At 20.4% G+C, this 20,825-nt stretch overlaps 1 protein-coding gene across 2 annotated transcripts; it reads left to right on the top strand.

Moving 5' to 3' along the window:
* The first annotated feature begins 954 nt into the window (after window positions 1-954).
* LOC122508496 (facilitated trehalose transporter Tret1-like) lies at window positions 955-13,520 on the top strand. Of its 2 annotated transcripts, none has more exons than XM_043621898.1 (4): window positions 955-1,272; window positions 5,984-6,089; window positions 6,978-7,158; window positions 12,232-13,520. In XM_043621898.1, exons 1-4 carry the CDS (start codon window positions 1,267-1,269, stop codon window positions 13,412-13,414), a joined length of 1,476 nt encoding a protein of 491 aa, XP_043477833.1. In that variant the 5' UTR covers window positions 955-1,266; the 3' UTR covers window positions 13,415-13,520. The 2 variants fall into 2 exon arrangements, with proteins under 2 accessions (XP_043477833.1, XP_043477832.1); XM_043621897.1 differs by lacking the exon at window positions 955-1,272 and adding an exon at window positions 4,381-4,560.
* Window positions 13,521-20,825: the final 7,305 nt, after the last annotated feature.

The following is a 20,825-nucleotide window of genomic DNA, read 5'->3' as shown; positions in this document are numbered from 1 at the left end:
AACTTGAGATAAAATAAAACAAATTATTTAATGAAATAAATAATTAGTTAAATAAATAATAATCAATAAATAAAAATTAACAATAAATCATATAAAATAATTCTTAACAAATGAAACGAATATTATAAACTAAAATACATCAAAAAAAAAAAATTACCAATAAATTTAATTAATAATTAATAAATAATAAAATACTAAATAAAAATAAATACTAATAAATAATAATAATAAAATAATTAATAATTTAATTAATTTTAATTAACATTAATTAAAACAATTCTTAACAAATGAAAAGAATATTATAAACTAAAATAAATTTAAAAAAGTTAACAAAAGAGAATTTTATATGCAAAAAGAATTGTCTCCTTTTGTTAATATTAGAAAAATTTTCAGAGGAAAAAAACTTTTTTTCCTGAACTTTATCTTTTGAAAGAAGTAAAAGAATCTTTTTTCCTCCTCCTCAGGGCTTTTTCCATAAAAGTAAAAAGTATTTTTTTCAAAATGAATTTTGCAGTATATAAATTTTTTTTTTTTTTGCACCAAAAAAAAGGGAAAAACGCAGTGTTACACTTGGATGAGAAGAGAATCATAGTGAAAGTTTTGTCGATTCTGGAGGCTGTCGAGTTTGTCTTTTAGTCACTCGGTCACAGTTTGAAAACGGAGCCGTTCGTGTTAACAGTGCGGAAACCATCTTCGCCTATATCTATATATACATATTAATGTGTACACTATATCAATCGAGGTCTTTGAACCTCAATCAAAACGAAATTTTACAAAAAAAATTTTCTATTAATTTCTAATTTCAATTTACAAATTTTTCATTCTATTTTAAAATAAAATTTGTCTTCTTTTTTCGAAAACATAATATTTTTTTGAAAACACTGCCAATTTTATGATATATTAATAAAGAGAGAAAGAGAGGGAGAAAAAGATAATAATTTTTCATTTTTTAAATAAATCCGAAACACTGTGTTCTTATTTATATTTATAAAAAAAAGTGACAAATTTTTGAAAAAATAAATTGCGAGTGAAAAATAGAAAACGTGATAGTGATAAGAGCGTTAGGAGTTTTTTTTTTATTAACTCAAGGTTATAAATTGTGCTGAGAACTCTTAATTGTTATCTAATCCAAGTGATATTTAATTTTTTAATTAACGAGACTCGAAATTATTATTAAATATTAAAGTTAAACTGCTTTTTTTTATTTATATTATTGGGAAAATATTGATCCTGGATTGAGGAAACAAGATCTTCTGGAATTATGCCATGAGTGTAAGAAAATTTTTTGAAAATTAAATAAATAAAGAAAATGGAAAAATAATTAGTAATTAATTAATTAGTAATTAATAAAGAGAAGAAAAATATAAATAAATAAATAATTACTATATTAACAAATAATAATAAGAAGAAGAAGTAATGAGAAAGAAGTAATAATAATTAAATTACTTAATTATTACTTACAGTTTATTTATTATTTATTTAATAATAACTCAACTGATTACAAATTTTTTTTTAATAAATAATTTAAATTCTCCTGCATTTTTCTTTTCACTTTTATCGCTGAGACGAAAAATTTTTGCGAGTGAGCGAAAAATTTGCGCGCAAACAATAATAAATTTGCAACATTAAGGAAGTGAAGAAATATGAACAATAATTTCAAACATAATATTTCTGGGAACTGAAGTTCAGGGGCAATTTTATTTAAAAACAAAACAAAAAGAGAAGAAATCTGCGAGAATCATGCGCAGAAAATTAAACGCGGAAGACATATATTTATCGATCAACGTTGTAGGCGAAGGTCGGGAAAATGGGTCAATGTTGTTCAGGATGTGAATTTGGATTTTCCATTATTTTGAAAAAATTTCAATTTTCATTTTTGCAATTTTTTTTTATTAATGTTGATTTCAATTATTATTTTTTTCAATATTAATTTCAATTATTATTGTTTTTCAATATTAATTTCAATTATTCATTTTTTTTCAACATTAATTTCAATTATTAATTCTTTTTCAATATTAATTTCAATTATTCATTTTTTTTCAACATTAATTTCAATTATTAATTCTCTTTCAATATTAATTTCAATTATTCATTTTTTTCAATATTAATTTCAATTATTATTGTTTTTCAATATTAATTTAAATTATTAATTTTTTTTCAACATTAATTTCAATTATTAATTATTTTTCAATATTAATTCCGATTATTCATTTTTTTCAATATTAATTTAAATTATTATTGTTTTTCAATATTAATTTAAATTATTCATTTTTTTCAATATTAATTTCAATTATTATTGTTTTTCAATGTTAATTTCAATTATTATTGTTTTTCAATATTAATTTCAATTATTAATTTTTTTTCAACATTAATTTCAATTATTAATTTTTTTTCAACATTAATTTCAATTATTAATTCTTTTTCAATATTAATTTCAATTATTCATTTTTTTCAATATTATTATTATTATTGTTATTATTATTATTATTATTTATTATTAATGTAAAAATATATAAACTCAATTTTAATTTCAACAGTTCAAAAAAATTCAAACTCATTTCCTTGTTCACATGAAACATATTTTTATTCAATAAAGATCAAAACGATAAATTTGTGTTTATTTACCTTTTTAAAAATAATCCAGAAAAATGTAATTTCAAATATTAAATCAATATTACGTGATGTTCAGGTAAATATTTAAGATAAATTATAAAATTTTTTTTCTGTAATAAAAAAACACGAGATTTAGGAAAACGAAAAATTTATTTAAGAAATAAAAAAGTTACATAAATAAAAATGTTGCACAAATAAAAATGTTACATAATTAAAAATACTTTACCAACTTTTAAAAAAAATTATAAATTAAACAATACACTGAAAAGATCATTTCAACTAAATAATTGACAATTATAATAAATATTTATTTGTACCAAAAAAATTATTTCTGTCAAATTTGTACATTTATTTGCCAGAGAAATTTGTTTAAATAAAATTTACAAACTGTATTCGAAGCAATTTTTGACTCAAATATTTTCGAATCAAAGATCTTTTGCTTCAAATATTTTATTTCTGATTAGTCATAAGTAAGGAATTATTTGAATCGAAACAAGTTTTCTCCACTTTACAAATTTACATTTTTTTAAGATTAAATTTTTTAATGAAAAATTTTTATTAACGAAAACTCTTTAAAATTAAAGATTATAATTAAATAATAATTAAAAATTAATAACGAACCAATTAACAACTGGTTCGAATATTTTCAAATCGAAAAATTAATTTCGAACTATGTACTCAAAAATTTGTTAGAATATTATTAAATTGAGAAATTAACTTTGAACCAATTTTCATTTGGTTCGAATATTAAATTGAAAATTAATTTCTAAACCATTTTTTATTTGGTTCGAATATTATTGAATTGAAAATTAAATTAAAAATTAATTTCGAAACCTATTTTAAAAACTGATGCAAATGTTATTAAATTGAAAAATTAATTTCTAACCAATCAAAAATTGTTTCAAATATTAGTTTGAAAATAAATTTCAAACCAATTTTCAAATTGTCCAAATATTATTAAATTAAAAGTTGTGTTGAAAATTATTAAACTAAAAATAAATTAAGATTCAATTAAAAATTGCCTTCAATTATTTAATTAAAAATTAATTTTAAATCAATTTTCATTTGTTTCGAATATGAAATTGAAAAATAATATCGAATTAATGGAAAATTGGTTTGAATATTAAGATAATAAATTTCGAACCAATTTCTAATTGGTTTGAATATTATTGAATTGAAAATTAATTTCTATAACCAAATTTTAAATTGGTTTGAACATTATTTTATTAAAAAACGGTTCACACTTCCGACTGCGAAGACTCTTTTTTTTGAAATAGTAAACGTTATCTACAATATGAATTCACTTGATGTAAATAAATCCTTATCACTGAAAAACGTGAAAAAAATAAATGTTGCGAAATTCAACAGGGCTTAACGCGAAGTTAAACAAAATAAAATTTACTCTTATTCACAAAAACACACCCACAAATTTTCAAAATATTAAATTTTCTTTTTTTCTTTCAAAAAAAAAATTTATTTTTCCTTTTTTTTTGTCAACGCAATTTTTATTTTGTTCGCAAAGCACAAGGAAATATTTTTCAAAAAAAAATAATTGTTCTAATCAAATATATATATAAATAATTTTTTATATTAAACCTGATGGTAATTGATTGAAACTTGAACGTGAGTGAGAGAAAGTGTGGAAAAAAAATTAGTCGAGAGAGGAAGCTTTTGAGGCGAATTTATAAATAAAACTTGAAATTGTCGACGCTTGCGCAAATGATAGTATACAGTATGAAAAATAAAGGTGGTCTCTATCTCTCTTTTCTATTTCAAAGACTATGGAACGTGTTTTTCATTAGTGTTATATTAGTCAGCAACATGTGAGCGATTGATTTTAAAGTTTAGAAAAGTTTGTGAGAAAATAAAATTATTTTTACCATTGATCATGATAATTAGTTATTTATTTATTGGAATTTTAAAAAAATGGCGAGTTTTGCTGAATTGGTAATTTTATTTATTTGTAATAAAATTAGAATAATGTTGTTAAAATTTAAAAAAAAGAAACGGTTTTTCATTTAAAATTTACATTATTGTCAATGAATATATTGTGTTCTGTGAGGTTGTCAATTGTTGCGTTTCAACGCATGTGCAGTTTGATAATTTCAAAATTTTTGTTTACTTTTGTTCTGTAATTTAATATTAACATAATTTTCTTTTGATTTTTTTTTTTTTGATTTTTCATTCTTTTACTCTTTTAATAAATAATTTAAAAATTTTATTTCTTGAAAATTAAGTGAATAAATAAAAATCAAATAAACAATAATAATAAATAAAAGGTGATAAATAATAAAAAGGTTTTTAAATTTTTTATTAAATTTACTAGATTTACTAAGTTTTTTAAACTCGATACTAAACTTGATACTAAATTTACTAAATTTACTAAATTTACTAAATTTACTAAATTTACTAAATTTACTAAATTTTTCTAAATCTGATAAATTGTTTACTAAATTGTTACTTAATCGATTATCTAAATTGTTCTTAAATTGTTCACAAAATTTTTTATTAAATTATTTACTAAATTATTTCTTAAATTGTTTACTAAATTGTTAGTTAATCGTTTACTAAATTATTTATAAAAGTTTTCATTAAATTTTTTACTAAAGTTAATTATTCGTTTACTAAATTATTTACAAAAGTCTTCACTAAATTTTTTTCTAAATTGCTTACTAAATTTTTTATATAATCATTTGTTTAATTGTTTATTCAATTGTTTATTAAATCGTTTACTAAATTATTTACTAAAGTACTGACCAAATTTTTTACTATCGTTTGTTTAATTTTATTGTTTATTCAATTGTTTATTAAATTGTTTACTAAATTGTTTACTAAATCGTTTACTAAATCGTTTATTAATTGTTTACTAAATTGTTGATTAATTGCTTACTACATTATTTTTTAATTGCTTCCAAAATCGTTTTTTAATTTTTTTTTTTATTTATTTATTGTTTATAAAATCGTTTGTTTGATTGTTTATTCAATTGTTTACGAAATTATTTATTAAATTATTCACTAAATTATTTACTCAAATACTGTCCAAATTCTTTGCTAAATTGTTCACACAATTGTTTACACAATTGTTTACTGAATTATTTATTGTATTCTTCACTACATTGTTTGCCAAACAGTTTAATAAATCATTTAATAAATTGTTTAAAAAAACAGGAATTAGTAAAAGTACTAAATTTTAGAAAATTAAAATTTTAAATAGTAAATTAAAAAAAAATTATTTAAAATAAATCTTTTTGTTTTTAAATTCATTTTTTTTTAATTAAAATTTTGTTAGAAATTTCTAAATATTTTCTACAACAATAAGATTTCTTCAAAAAAATAGAAAAAAATTAATTGCAATGAATTGAATTTAAAGATTAAATCATCGGAAGAAACGCTCAAAGAGCCAGGATTGGAAGCTGTAAATCTGCACAAGAAAAGTACAAGAACTCAATGGAAACAATGGTTGGCTTGCATTTCAGGTAATTAGACAATAAAAATTTTTTTCATTTCTATTTTTTGGAATTCAGAAAATCCTTTTTTTTCAAAAGAAAAAAAAAATTTTCCTCTACTTATATTTTATAATTTCTAAATTATAATAACATTTGATTGTATTATTAAAATTAGTTATTGAAATTATAATAATTATTCTAATTATTCTTCTGACTTATTGAATTTATATTGAATTATTATAATTACATAATTATTATGATTACAATAATTATTATAATTTTAATAATTTAAATAATTACTAGAATTATATTAAAAAAATAATAAAATATAATTTTCGACCGAGTGATAAATTCTACTTCATATATATAATATTATAATTATTGTAATGACAATAATTATAATTATCAATAATTAATCTATTACACTCAAAACATAATTAGGAAGAGGGGCAAAAAAATAATTCTGAATAATCAAAATTCTTCCAAAATCATTAAGTATTATATAAGTAATCATTAAGAAATTTTCACTTTAATGATTTATTAATGAAATTACTGCTTGCAGTTAAAAATTGTTTAATAATGTTTTCCTTAATTTAATTAAGAATTCAATACAGAAAAAACAAAATTTAAATTCATCGAGAAAATTTTTGGTATTTTCGATTTATTTAATTTATAATTGATTTAAATTATAATTATTATAATTATTAATTATAATTACCTATCTATATAAAAAATCCGAAACAATATTTTATTCAAGTGAAAGAAAAAATTAGATAAGAATTATGTTTGTTTAAAAATATATTCTAAATGTAAATTAAATATTAGTGTAATTAAATTAAATTATAATTAATTAAATATTAGTGTAATTAATTAATAATTATAAATAAATAATTATATTTTAATAAATTAATTTTCCAGCCACCTTATCGATGGTATCGGTGGGAACGGTTTACGGATGGGTTACCACGATTATTACTCGTTTAGAAAACGGAATAGATGTCCCAGTACAAACCACTTCAGATGAAGGATCATGGATCTCCTCCCTAACTGTCACAGGATCAATGCTTGGATCCTTTTTGGGAGCGTGGTTATCGGACAGGTATAAAAATAAAATTACTCGTCACTTTTTTTTATTCAGAGATTAAAATTTTTCAAAGAAAAAAAGGAATTGAAAAAAGAAAAACAAAAAAAAAACAAAAAATTAAAAAAAAAAGAATTGAAAGAAGAAAATAAAACCATATTCCAATTTTTACACATTCTTTGAAAGAAAATGAGAATTTTCATCGATAAGGTGATATTTCAATCATTTTCCAAGTCCTGTCTAATTGCTTTTTAATTATAATTTTTTGTTGAAGAAATCAAAAGTTTGTTAAGGAAAAAAATTATTTTTTGATTATTCAAAATTTTTCTCAATGATAAGAGAATAAATTCCAATTAAAAACTGAGAAAAATAATTTTACCTATATACTTATTTTAAATTACAGAGATAAGTTTGGATATTTTAATATTTTAGTAATTAAATTTATATTTTATTTAATTAAATTAATTAATTAATTAATAATTAATTAAATTAATTAACTTAATAATTAAAATTACTTAATTTGTTAATTATTTTTTTACTGTTTTTATTTTTAATTATTTATTTATTTCTAAGACGGACGAGTAGTTTTAGTTAACAAAAATTATTCATTGAAATAATAAATAATTAGTTAATAAAAATTATTTATTAATATATAAAATTGAACACTGTGAAAACAATATATTTGAATCAAAAATAATTATCTTCGTTATACAGTCAACCAAAAATTATTTTTGAATTAAAAATAATAATTTTGATTCAATCACAATAGGTTTGATTCAATAAAAATTATAAGTTTAATTCAATTATAAAATAACTTTAATTCAAACATATTTTTTTTGGTTGGTTACTTATTTTTTGATTAAAAATATTTTTTTCAGTGAAATTTAAAAAAAAAATTACCTATCAAAATAAAAAATCCGAAACAATACTCTATTCAGGTGAAAGCAAAAATTAAATAAGAATTTTGTTTGTTCAAAAATACGCAAAATTTAAATCAACTATAAATTAATTAGTGTCAGTGGTATTTGGATGTTAATTAAAAATTTTATTTTCAACAAAGGAAAAAAAGAAATTCCCATATTTCAAGGAATTTTATAGTCACAGTTAATTTTTTTTCGCGTGTATAATGAATTATATTTTTTCATTCTTGTCGAGAAGGAAAAATCCCACTTTATTAGTTTTTAGTATAGACGCCTTGCAGGGATCACGCAGTGGATTTTTCGTTCAATTTTAGATGAAAAAATGCGAGAATAGTTTTTCTTTTTTTTTTTTTTTTTTTTTGTTGATAAATGAAAGGAATTTCTGTTAATCAAGGAATATTGCATTTCATTACAACATTTTTTACTTTGAAAGAAAAATTTATTTCTTCTCTTTCATGCAGATATTTCAATATTTACGATTTATTTATTTATTATTTTATTCGCAGTATTATTTATTTTCTATTTTTAGGAATTTTTTTTATTTACCTATTATTATTTATTTAAATTGTTACAACTATACTCATTTTACTGCAAATTGTTAATTAATAATTTCATTCAATTATTTATCAATGTACTTTATTATTTCAATTTATTAATACTTTATCATTTCCATTTATTAATTTAATTATTAACTATTTATTTATTTCAATTTATTATTAAAATTATTAAACTTAATTTAAACTGAAAACGATAAAACAGCAAACGAGAAAATTGCACACAATTAGAAATTACAAAATTAAAAATGAATTAAAATTAATTTGTAACTGTTAAAATGCACACGAGAAAACTGCATACGAGAAAATTGCATGCAAACAAATACTAAAAATAAAACTATGATATTTAATTGAATAAACAGTAGAAATTTAAATTACATACGAAAAAAAAATTGCATACAAATAAATATTAAAATTAAAACTATAAAATTTAATTTAGAAACTGCAGAAATTTAAACTTTATAAGAAAAAAATGCACAAATTAAAAATTACAAGGTTCAATAAAAAAATTAATTTAAACTGTAATACAAGATTATTTTTAATAAATTTAATGAAAATAAAATTTTATGCAGTTCAAACTAATTTTATATACAACTTCTACATGAATTCTACTAAATTTGAGTGATTTTTAATTAATCAGAAATTAAATTCGTGAAATAATATTTTTCAACTTTATATTATTGTGTATATTTAAATTTTACATTTGATTTATATTACAAATTTTAGGCAAAATTTTACGGACCAAAAATAAAAAAATTATGGACCAATTTTACATCAATTTAATTTTCGAAAAAGTTCTTCGTCAATTTTTAAAATCCATTTATTTCCAATATTCAATTTTACAAAATTTCAATTATTCGTAAATTCTGCAATTAAATATATATTAAGAAATAAAAACTTCAAATAATAAAAAAAAAATTCAATTACACGTTTTCAAAAAATGTAATTTCAAAATTCAATTATTTCTAAAAATTCAAGCTATATTGCTTTTAATATTCAATTATTATCTAAAATTTTAACTGAAATTCATTTTTAAATCTATTTTTAGTAGAAAATTCTACTAGAATTCAATTGTTTAAATACAAAATAAATAATTTACTGAACAATTGAATGTTTCTTAAAATTCAAAATTCTCATAAAGAATTTTACCAACATATTTTTAAATAATTGAATTCTTTCGACGTATTTTAATAAAATTTTTAATAATAATCATTCCTAAAAAGAATTTTATTATTTACAAAAATAATTGAATCCCTGTAATAATTTTATTATATTTCTAAAAATAATTGAATTTTTGAGAAATTTTTATTATTTTATGAAAATAATTAAATGTTTGCCTAGAATTTTATTAAAAATTTTTTAAATAATTGAATTCTTTTGGAAAATTACATTAAAATAATAGATATATTGAAAATCATTCAATTGAGGAAAGTTTTTGAAAATAATTGAAATTTTACAAAGAATTTTAAAAAATTTTTTAAAATAATTGAATATCGGAGAAGAATTTTATTATATTTATTATGATAATTAAAATTTTGACTAGAATTTTAAATAATTTTTGAATACAATTGAATTTCTGAGAAGAATTTTATTAAATACTTTTCAAAATAATTGAAATTCTGCATTGAGTTTTATTATTTATGAAAATAATTGAATTCCTAAGAAGAATTTTACTATTTTTTAACATAATTAAATTTTTGCGAAGGATTTTCGTACTCTTGAAAACAAAATTGAATTTCTGCAATAATTTGTAACTACTCCAAAATTTAATTTTTTTTACTGTTAACTAAAATTTTTCTATAAATCCATTATTTTTAATAATTTTTAAAAAATTTTTTTGAGAATTTTCAATTTTATTTGATTTTAACTGAAATTCATTGTTAAATTAATTTTTATTAGAAAATTCAACTAGAATTCAATTATTTAAATACAAAAAATAATTTATTGTATATTTGAATGTTTCTTAAAATTGAATTTTCATAAAGAATTCAATCATCATATTTTTAAATAATTGAATTCTTTCGACGTACTTATTTTAATAAAATTTTTGATAATAATAATTACATTTATCGAGCAATTCGATTAAAATTTGATTAAAAATAATTGAAATTCTGCAATAAGTTTTATTATTTATGAAAATAATTGAATTCCTAATAAGAATTTTATAGTTTTGAAAAATAATTGAATCCCTGTAATAATTTTATTTTTTTGTAAAAATAATTGAATTATATTACGAAGAAATTTATAAAAAATTTCTAAATAATTGAATTTTTTTGTGAAATTTTTATTATTTTATGAAAATAATTAAATTTTTGCGTAGAATTTTATTTAAATTTTTTTAAATAATTGAATTGTTTTGGAAAATTTTATTAAAATAATAGATATATTAAAAATCATTTAATTGAGGAAAATGTCTGAAAATAATTGAAATTTTGCAAAGAATTTTATTATAATTTTTTTAAATAATTGAATTTTGGTGAAGAATTTTATTATTTACAAAGATAATTGAAACTTTGACTAGAAATTTAATAAATTTTTGAACAGAATTGAATTTCTGCTAAAAATTTTATCACTTTGGAAAATAATTGAATTTTCCAATCATTTGTAATTTCTCTAAAAATTTTTAAATTATATCGTACAACTTACGGACTTTTTGTCCTTTTTTAATAAAATTACGGAATTTTTTTTTCGAAAAAACTGACTTTTACGGATTTGAATTAAATTACCGGACCTTTACGGGATTTACGAATCTAGTTCGAGCCCTGTAGTAATAACCATATAATAATATAATGTTAAAAAAATTATTTCACGAAATTTATATTCTTTCTAATTAAAAATCATTAAAATTTAGTAGAATTCATGTATTTAAGAAATTCTATAGAATCGTTGTAGTAAAATTCTATAATATTGTATAATTCACTAGAATTCATATAGAATGATTCTATACAATGATTCTTTAGAATGATTCTAGTGAAATTCTACAGAATTTTTGTAAGCTGGGAAAGATGCAAAGCGAGAGCGGAAAATACTTTTAAATCCATAATTCTTGATTCAGTGCATATAGCAAAAGTAATAACAAAAAATATAATAATATCCCTCTGGGCAAAAAACTATGTTCGTTCCAAAAATGTGTTCTTAAAATGTTTTTAGAACTTTTCATGTTCGTCCAAATATTTTTCTGAGAACATTATTTGAATATTCATGTTCTTAAAATGTTTTGGAATCATTTCTTGAACATCCAGGTTCTAAAAATGTTTTGGAATCATTTTTTGAACATTCAGGTTCTTAAAATGTTTTGGAACATTATTTGAACATCAAGGTTCTTAAAATGTTTTGGAACATTAATTGGACGACATGAAAGATTTTAAAAATGTTTTAAGAACATTTTTGGAACAAAAACAATTTTTTGCCGAGAGGGATAATATAATGCAATATTAACACAGTTTTCTTAAAAGTTTCAAATCGATACTAAAGTCAATCAAATTGATGCAAAAAATTTGTATCACTTTTAGATTTGATCCGTATTTTTGGTATCAATTCATTGCAATTTGATACTTCTCAGTTAACAATGAAAAAAAAATAATAAAACTTAAACTAACCTTTCTCTGTTCCAACAGATTTGGTCGCAAGCGATGCCTCCTTCTCTCAAGTATTTTCTACATATCCGGCTGGACTCTGACAATATTCGCCTGGCGTGTCGAGTCCCTCTATGCAGCAAGAATAATTCTTGGTGTCGGCGTTGGCATGTCCTACTCAACAAATCCCATGTACGTCTCAGAAGTTGCTGACGTAAAAATTCGCGGTGCCCTAGGAACACTAATAGCAGTAAACGTCTTCACTGGTTCATTATTAATGGTCTCAATTGGACCATGGGTATCATATCAAGTACTCGGCTCAGTTGCCCTTCTAATCCCCCTAATATTCGTCATTGTCTTCCTCTGCTTTCCCGAGAGTCCCTACTATCTCGCGGCAAAGGGCAAGCATCAAGAGGCCATGAGTGTATTGTCCTTCTTCAAAGGAATCGAGGACAGAGAGGAGGTTCGCAAAGAGCTCGACATCATTCTCGAAACGATAAATCAACACAGCGAATCGTCGGGCAATTGGAAAGAACGTTTTCATCAATTACTGATGCAAATGAATAATCGCAAGGCACTGCTAATTGTCAGCGGTCTTCTTCTCACTCAACAATTGAGCGGTAATTTCAGTATGATGCAGTACATTCAAAATCTTCTCGAGAAAACAAATAATATTGGATTGGAACCACATGTGTCGACTATTATTATTATTGCATCGGGTCTCGTTGCAGGAACGGCGGCAACATTAACTGTCGATAGATTCGGTAGAAGGCCATTGTTAATGTTCTCAACAATTGGCTGTACAATGACATTGGGAATTTTTGCCACATATCTTTATATTGACAGTACACACGTTGACATATCGTCGGTGAATTTAATTCCAATTATTGATATGGTTCTATTTCAAATTGCATTTCAACTTGGTTTGGGTACATTGCCAAATGCATTGATTGGCGAACTTTTTCCTGGTAATGTGAAAGGAATTGCTGCAGCGTCGCTCACTGTTCTCGATGGAATACTCACATTCACAGTTGTTAAATTATATTCACCAATAAGTAATGCGTACGGTGAATATATGATGTTTGCAATTTTCACCATTTCCTGCTTTCTCGCATTCTTCTTTGTTTTTGCATTTATACCTGAAACGAAAAAACGAACATTAAATGAAATACAGGAGATTTTAAGCCAACAGGGACTTGGATGTAGAAGAAGAAATTGTAAATAATTATGAAATTTAATAGTTTGATAAAATAAATAATTGAATAATAATAAAATAAATAATTCAATAATGATAAAATAAATAATTCAATAATGATAAAATAAATAATAATAGCTGAAAAAGTTCTAAAGAATTTCACTAGAATCATTCTATATGAATTCTAGTGAATTATACAATTATAGAATTTTACTACAACGATTCAATAGAATTTCTTAAATACATAAATTCTACTAAATTTTAATGATTTTTAATTAGAAAGAATATAAATTTCGTGAAATAATTTTTTTAACATTATATTATTATATGGTTATTACTACAGGGCACGAACTAGATCCGTAAATCCCGTAAAGGTCCGTAAATTTGCTTCAATTCCGTGAAAATCAGTTTTTTTGAAAAAAATATCCGTCAAGTTTGTAATTTGATTCAAAAAGGACGAAAAGTCCGTAAATTGTACGATATAATTTGGAAAATTTTAGAGAAATTAAAAATGAGTGAACAATTCAATTATTTTCCAGAGTAATAAAATTTTTAGCAGTAATTCAATTCTGTTCAAAATTTTTTTAAAATTCTTAACAAAATTTCAATTATCTTTGTAAATAATAAAATTCTTAACAAAATTTCAATTATCTTTGTAAATAATAAAATTCTTCTACAAAATTCAATTATTTCAAAAAATTTTAATAAAATTCTTTGCATAATTTCAATTGTATTCAAAGATTTTCCTCAGTTTAATGATTTTCAATATATCTATTATTTTAATAAAATTTTCCAAAAGAATTCAATTATTTAAAAAAATTTTAATAAAATTCTACAGAAACATTTAATTATTTTCATAAAATACTAAAAATTTCACAACAATTCAATTATTTACAAATTTTTTAAAAATTTCTTTGTAATATAATTCAATTATTTTTACAAAGAAATAAAATGCTTACAGGGATTCAATTATTTTTTAAAATTATAAAATTCTTTTTAGGAATTCAATTATTTTTATTAATAATAAAACTCATGGCAGAATTCCAAATATTTTTAATCAAATTTTAATCGAATTGCTCAATAAATGTAATTATTATCAAAAATTTTATTAAAATAAGTACGTCGAAAGAATTCAATTATTTAAAAATATGATGATTGAATTCTTTATGAAAATTGAATTTTAAGAAACATTCAAATGTACAATAAATTATTTTTTGTATTTAAATAATTGAAATCTAGTAGAATTTTCTAATAAAAATTGATTTAAAAATAAATTTCAGTTAAAATCAAATGAATTTGAGAATTCTCAAAAAACTTTTTCAAAAAAATTATTAAAAATAATGGATTTATAGAAAAATTTTAGTTAATACTACAAAAATTGAATTTTGGAGTAGTTACAAATTATTGCAGAAATTCAATTTTGTTTTCAAGAGTAAGAAAATCGTTTGCAAAAATTTAATTATGTTAAAAAATAGTAAAATTCTTCTTAGGAATTCAATTATTTTCATAAATAATAAAACTCAATGCAGAATTTCAATTATTTTGAAAAGTATTTAATAAAATTCTTCTCAGAAATTTAATTATATTCAAAAATTATTTAAAATTCTAGTCAAAATTTCAATTATCTTAATAAATATAATAAAATTCTTCTCCGATATTTAATTATTTTCAAAAATTTTAATAAAATTCTTCTCCGATATTCAATTATTTTCAAAAATTTTTTTAAATTCTTTGTAAAATTTCAATTATTTTCAAAAATTTTCCTCAATTTAATGATTTTCAATATAACTATTATTTTAATAAAATTTTCCAAAAGAATTCAATTATTTAAAAAAATTTTAATAAAATTCTACGCAAACATTTAATTATTTTCATAAAATAATAAAAATTTCACAACAATTCAATTATTTACAAATTTTTTATAATGTTCTTCGCAATATAATAAAATTATTTTTAGAAATATAATAAAATTATTACAAAGATTCAATTATTTTTCTAAACTATAAAATTCTTTTTTGGAATTGAATTATTTTTATAAATAAAAAAAATTTCAATGATTTTTAATGAAATTTTAATCCAATTCCTCAAAAATACGATTATTATTAAAATTTTTATTAAAATTCGTCAAACAAATTCAATTATTTAAAAATTTGTTGACAAAATTCTTTATAACAATACAAATTTTAAGAAACATTCAAATATTTAATAAATTATTTTTTTATATTTAAATAATTGAATTCTAGTAGAATTTTCTAATAAAAATTGATTTAAAAATGAATTTCAGTTAAAAACAAATAAATTTGAAACTTCTCAAAAAACTTTTTCAAAAAATTATTAAAAATAATGGATTTATAGAAAAATTTTAGTTAACACTAAAAAAAAAATTTATTTTGGAGTAGTTACAAATTATTGCAGAAATTCAATTATTTTCAATAACAATAAAATTTAATTTTGTTCAAAAATAGTAAAATTCTTCTTAGGATTTTCATTATTTTCAGAAATAATAAAACTCAATGCAGAATTTCAATTATTTTGAAAACAATTTTAATCGAATTTCTCGAAAAATGTAATTATTCTTAAAAATTTTATTAAAAATCGTCGAAAGAATTCAATTATTTAAAAATATGATGATAAAATTCTTTATACGAATTAAATTTTAAGAAACATTCAATTGTTCAATAAATTATTTATTTTTGTATTTAAATAATTGAATTCTAGTTGAATTTTTGAATTAAAATTTATTTTAAAAATGAATTTTAGTAAATAATTGAAAATAGTTGAAAAATATTATTTCACGAATTTAAATTCTTCCTATTAAAAAATCACTAAAATTTAGTAGAATTCATGTAGAAATTCTATAGAATCATTCTAGTGAAATTCTTTAGAATATTCACTATAGAATTCATTTAGAATGATTCTGTTTGCATTAAACAAACTTTATTTTCTCAATACAATAAAATAATAATAATAATAAAATAGTGATAATACATTTTTTATAAACACGAAAATAATGCTTTACCTGGATCAGATATAAGTTTCTCTATATTAGAGAAAGTTTCTAACTGAAATATCGAAAAACTTTGCGCTAATATAGTGAAAATTATAGTTGTTACAATTATAGCTCTTTTTTCGTGAGTGATAAATTTTATTTTCTATTATTACTTTTTTTTTGAAAATATTTTTTAAGAAGAAAAAAAAATTTTTCTAAATAAAAAAAAAGGAAAAATTTACAATCTAAATCAAAGAATATTGTAATAATAAATTAAATAGAACATTCTGTAATTTATTACGAATTTATTTTCAGTTTTGAATTTTGTTTGCGATTATTTTTCGTTTAAGTGGAAAATTGTAAATATAAGTAAAAATTGAAGGCTCCGAACAAATTTTATTTTCTATTTTTTACTAATGTTTTATTAAGATTTTTATTTTAGAAATTTAGTTTGTGTTTACATTTTTATTTTTATGTTACTTTTAGTTTAAAATTGTATATAAATAATTACTGTTAAAATAATAAAAGGAAAATATAATTATAATTGAAAGCGTCGAACACCGTGAATATGTCTCTTTATAGAAAATTATTATTATTATTATAGTTTAAAGTACAATTAATAAAAGTTACTGGTAATTAATAGATCAAGTGTTGTTAAATAACAAAAGAAAATTTGAGTTACATTTAATTAATTTTATTTTTAAGAAACACGTATTAATTTCAATGAAACGTTGTTTCAAAGTTACCAATTATCAAATAACTAATACTGAATGAGAGCAATCATTGCTTTCAATTGCTAATGATTGAAACTACCATTATTAATTGAAGCTAACATTGTTCGAATCTGTAATTAATTTTAATAATTACTATTGTCAATTTATAACTATTATCTATAATTTTTTTGTTATCGCTTTTTATTCATTAATTATTATTTTTTTACTATTCGTTATTATTTTATTATCTACTATTAACTTTTCATCTGAATTTATATTTCATTATCTGTTATAATCTCTACTTATATATTTAAATAAATAAACAATGACTTGCAATAATTTTGATTTCAGTCAATTTAAATTCTATTTGTCTAAAGCATAAAATTTGATGATGAAAATAAAATTTATTCGATTGAAATAAAAATTATTACGTTCAAATAATTATTGTCAAATAAAAATTTATTTTCTACTAGAGCATGAAATCAATTTTTATTGAAACGTAACAAATTATTTTTAATCAATTAGTATGTAAGTGAAATTTTTTGAATATCGAGTTGGAACTCGATTTGTATATATACAAATGTTTCAATGATTGTTCTATAATAACTGTAATTAAATAAATTGATTCTTTCACATTTTTAAGTGTTCTTGTATTTATTTTAAACACAAAAATTTTATTGCTTGTTATTATAATCCAAAAACGAAAATATTCAGAAAAATTTTCAATTACTAGAATTCACATTCACCATAAAATTAAATTTTTATTTTTTAATTCTCTTATTTCACTTTCTTTTTCTTTTTATATACAAGAAAAGGATGATAAAGAAAAAAATTAGAAAACATTAAGTTTTTTAATCAACAAATTATAATTTTCATAAATTTAGATAATAATGTTGAATTTTTTTCCCTTAAAATTGGTTATTAAAAAAAAAAATTTTGTTATTTGTACTTATTCATTTTTAATTGCAATTATTTTTTTTATATTTATATTCTTTATTATTTGTATTTAAAATTTTTTGTTTGTTTTCATATTTTATATAAAGTTATTGTATTTATTCTTTATTTCTTATTTTTATTTATTGTTTTGATTTATATTATTTGTATTTTTTAATTTATTTATTCTTTTTTTAAATTATTTTTTTTAAAGTTATTGTATTTGTTCTCTAATATTTATTTTTTATTAATATTTTCATAATACACGAACGTAATTCAATGTAACAAAATTTTTTTTTTTACTAAATTTTCTTTCTTTTCAAAGAGGAAAATAACTATAAATTTTGAAAATTCTATTTAAAGTGAGATTCGATATTGTTATTAACAAACAACAATAGAAAATGTGGACATTGAGTACTTGCGTGTTTTGTTCATATAATCTGCTTTGACTGAATAGGTGAGGTCAACGTGATCATTGATGTGAATATTTCGTTTGTGGATAAATGTACATTTTACTTCAAAATGAATTGTGTCTAAATCGCTTGAATTCACATTTATACGACTATAAAAACTAAAAATATTATTTTTTTTATCTCTCTTAATTCTTTTATTTTTCCTTCATTCTTCCTTCCTTTTATATCAGGAGAAAAAGGATTATAAAGAAAGAAAAATAAACGAAAAAACTGAGTACCTAAGAGAAAAATAGGGTACAAGGTATATAGAAGGGGGGTGAGGGGGGTTGAGGAAAAGGGTCAAAGTATTAGTTTATCCTTGGCTTTTCTTCTATGCTTCAAAAACTCTCCTCCAGTTTCAATATTAGACTTCGATTGTATTTTCATTTTGTATACTGCGAGATCGAAGTAAAAATATAATAATAAATGAAAAGAAGAAAAGCAAAGAAGAAAAAAAAAAGTTTCTTTTATCGAATATTATTAGTTGTATTATTCTCCTTTTGGCAAAGATATAAACATGCAAAATTTTTTTTTTTTACTTTGACTTAGTAATTTTATTATTACATTCTCATCAAAAATGAGAAAGTCTTGGATTTTTGTTTATTTTAAGATGAAAGAAAATTAATACCTATATACTTTTAGACATTGGCTGAAAAGTTAATAATGAAACACATTACGGTAGAAATAATTTCAAAAAAATTCTGTCTCACTATATAACTGACCTTTACTACTGGCACAAAAATATTCAAAAAATTTGTGTCTATCTATTTTTTATTTTTACTACTGGCATCATAGAGCACGTAAAAATTCGTAAACGAGGTGTCTGACTATAATTGATCTTTACTACTTAATACAGGGAAAATAACTTCAAAAAAGTTGTATTGACCATAACTAGTTTGTACGACTGACAAAAAAAAAAGAATTTAAAAAAAATGTCTGACTACTGCCACTAGAAAATTAAAAAATAAATTATGACCGAAAAAAACTGTCTTTTACCAGTAAAAAGTTATATTGTTTAAATAATTTTACGTCCATTTATTAACGGAGTTAAGTAAGAAGTTAAGTAAAAAGTCCAGTAAAAAGTTCAGTAAAAAGTTAGGTAAATATTTTAGTAAAAAGTTAAGTATAAAATTAAGTAAAAAGTTTAGTATAAAGTCCAGTAAAAAGGTTAGTAAAAAGTTAAGTAAAAAGTTAAGTAAAATGTACAGTTAAACTCCAGTAAAAAGTTAAGTAAAAAGTTAAGTAAGAACTTAAGTAAAAAGTTAAGTAAGAAATCCAGTAAAATGTTAAATAAAAACTTAAGTAGAAAGTTGAGTAAAAACTCAAGTAGAAAGTTAAGTAAAAACTTAAGTAAAAAAATTAGTAAAAAGTCAAGTAAAAAGTCCAGTAAAAAGTTCAGTAACAAGTTTAGTAAAAAGTTAAGTAAACATTTTAGTAAAAAGTTAAGTATAAAATTAAGTAAAAAGTTTAGTATAAAGTCCAGTAAAAAGGTTAGTAAAAAGTTAAGTAAAAAGTTAAGTAAAATGTCCAGTAAAACTCCAGTAAAAAGTTCAGTAAAAAGTCAAGTAAAAAGTCCAGTAAAAAGTTCAGTAACAAGTTTAGTAAAAAGTTAAGTAAATATTTTAGTAAAAAGTTAAGTATAAAAGTAAGTAAAAAGTTTAGTACAAAGTCCAGTAAAAAGGTTAGTAAAAAGTTAAGTAAAAAGTTAAGTAAAATGTCCAGTAAAACTCCAGTAAAAAGTTAAGAAAGAACTTAAGTAAAAAGTTAAGGAAAAAGTTAAGTAAAAACTTAAGTAAAAACTTAAGTAAAAATTAAGTAAAAAGTCCAGTAAAAAGTGAAGTAAAAACTTAAGAAAAAAGTTTAGTAAAAAGTTAAGTAAAAAGTTAAGTAAAAAGTCAAGTTACAAGTTTAGTAAAAAGTTAAGTATATATTTTAGTAAAAAATTAAGTATAAAATTAAGTAAAAAGTTTAGTACAAAGTCCAGTAAAAAGTTAAGTAAAATGTCCAGTAAAACTCCAGTAAAAAGTTCAGTAAAAAGTTAAGTAAGAAATTAAGTAAAAAGTTAAGTAAAAAGTTAAGTAAAAAGTCAAGTAAAAAGTCAAGTAAAAAGTTTAGTAAAAAGTCAAGTAAAAAATTAAGTCAAGTAAAATTAATTTTGAAACAAAACGAGAAATATTGAAAACTTGTTAATATATTGATACCGAACAAAATATGCTCGAAATACTTCTTAACCCTCGAAAATTGGGTAAATTAATTGATTGTAGAATACTGTCTAGTCCCTTATTTATTCAACTTTTCTTAATAGCTAGTATTAACTTTTTTAAAATAAATTTTCTTTGATTTTCAAAAAAAAA

The sequence above is a fragment of the Leptopilina heterotoma genome, unplaced genomic scaffold, assembly GCF_015476425.1.
Source record: "Leptopilina heterotoma isolate Lh14 unplaced genomic scaffold, ASM1547642v1 Lhet_54, whole genome shotgun sequence".
Lineage (NCBI taxonomy): Eukaryota > Metazoa > Arthropoda > Insecta > Hymenoptera > Figitidae > Leptopilina > Leptopilina heterotoma.
Note: the sequence above shows the minus strand (reverse complement) of the source record. Positions and strands in the feature narration are given on the sequence as shown.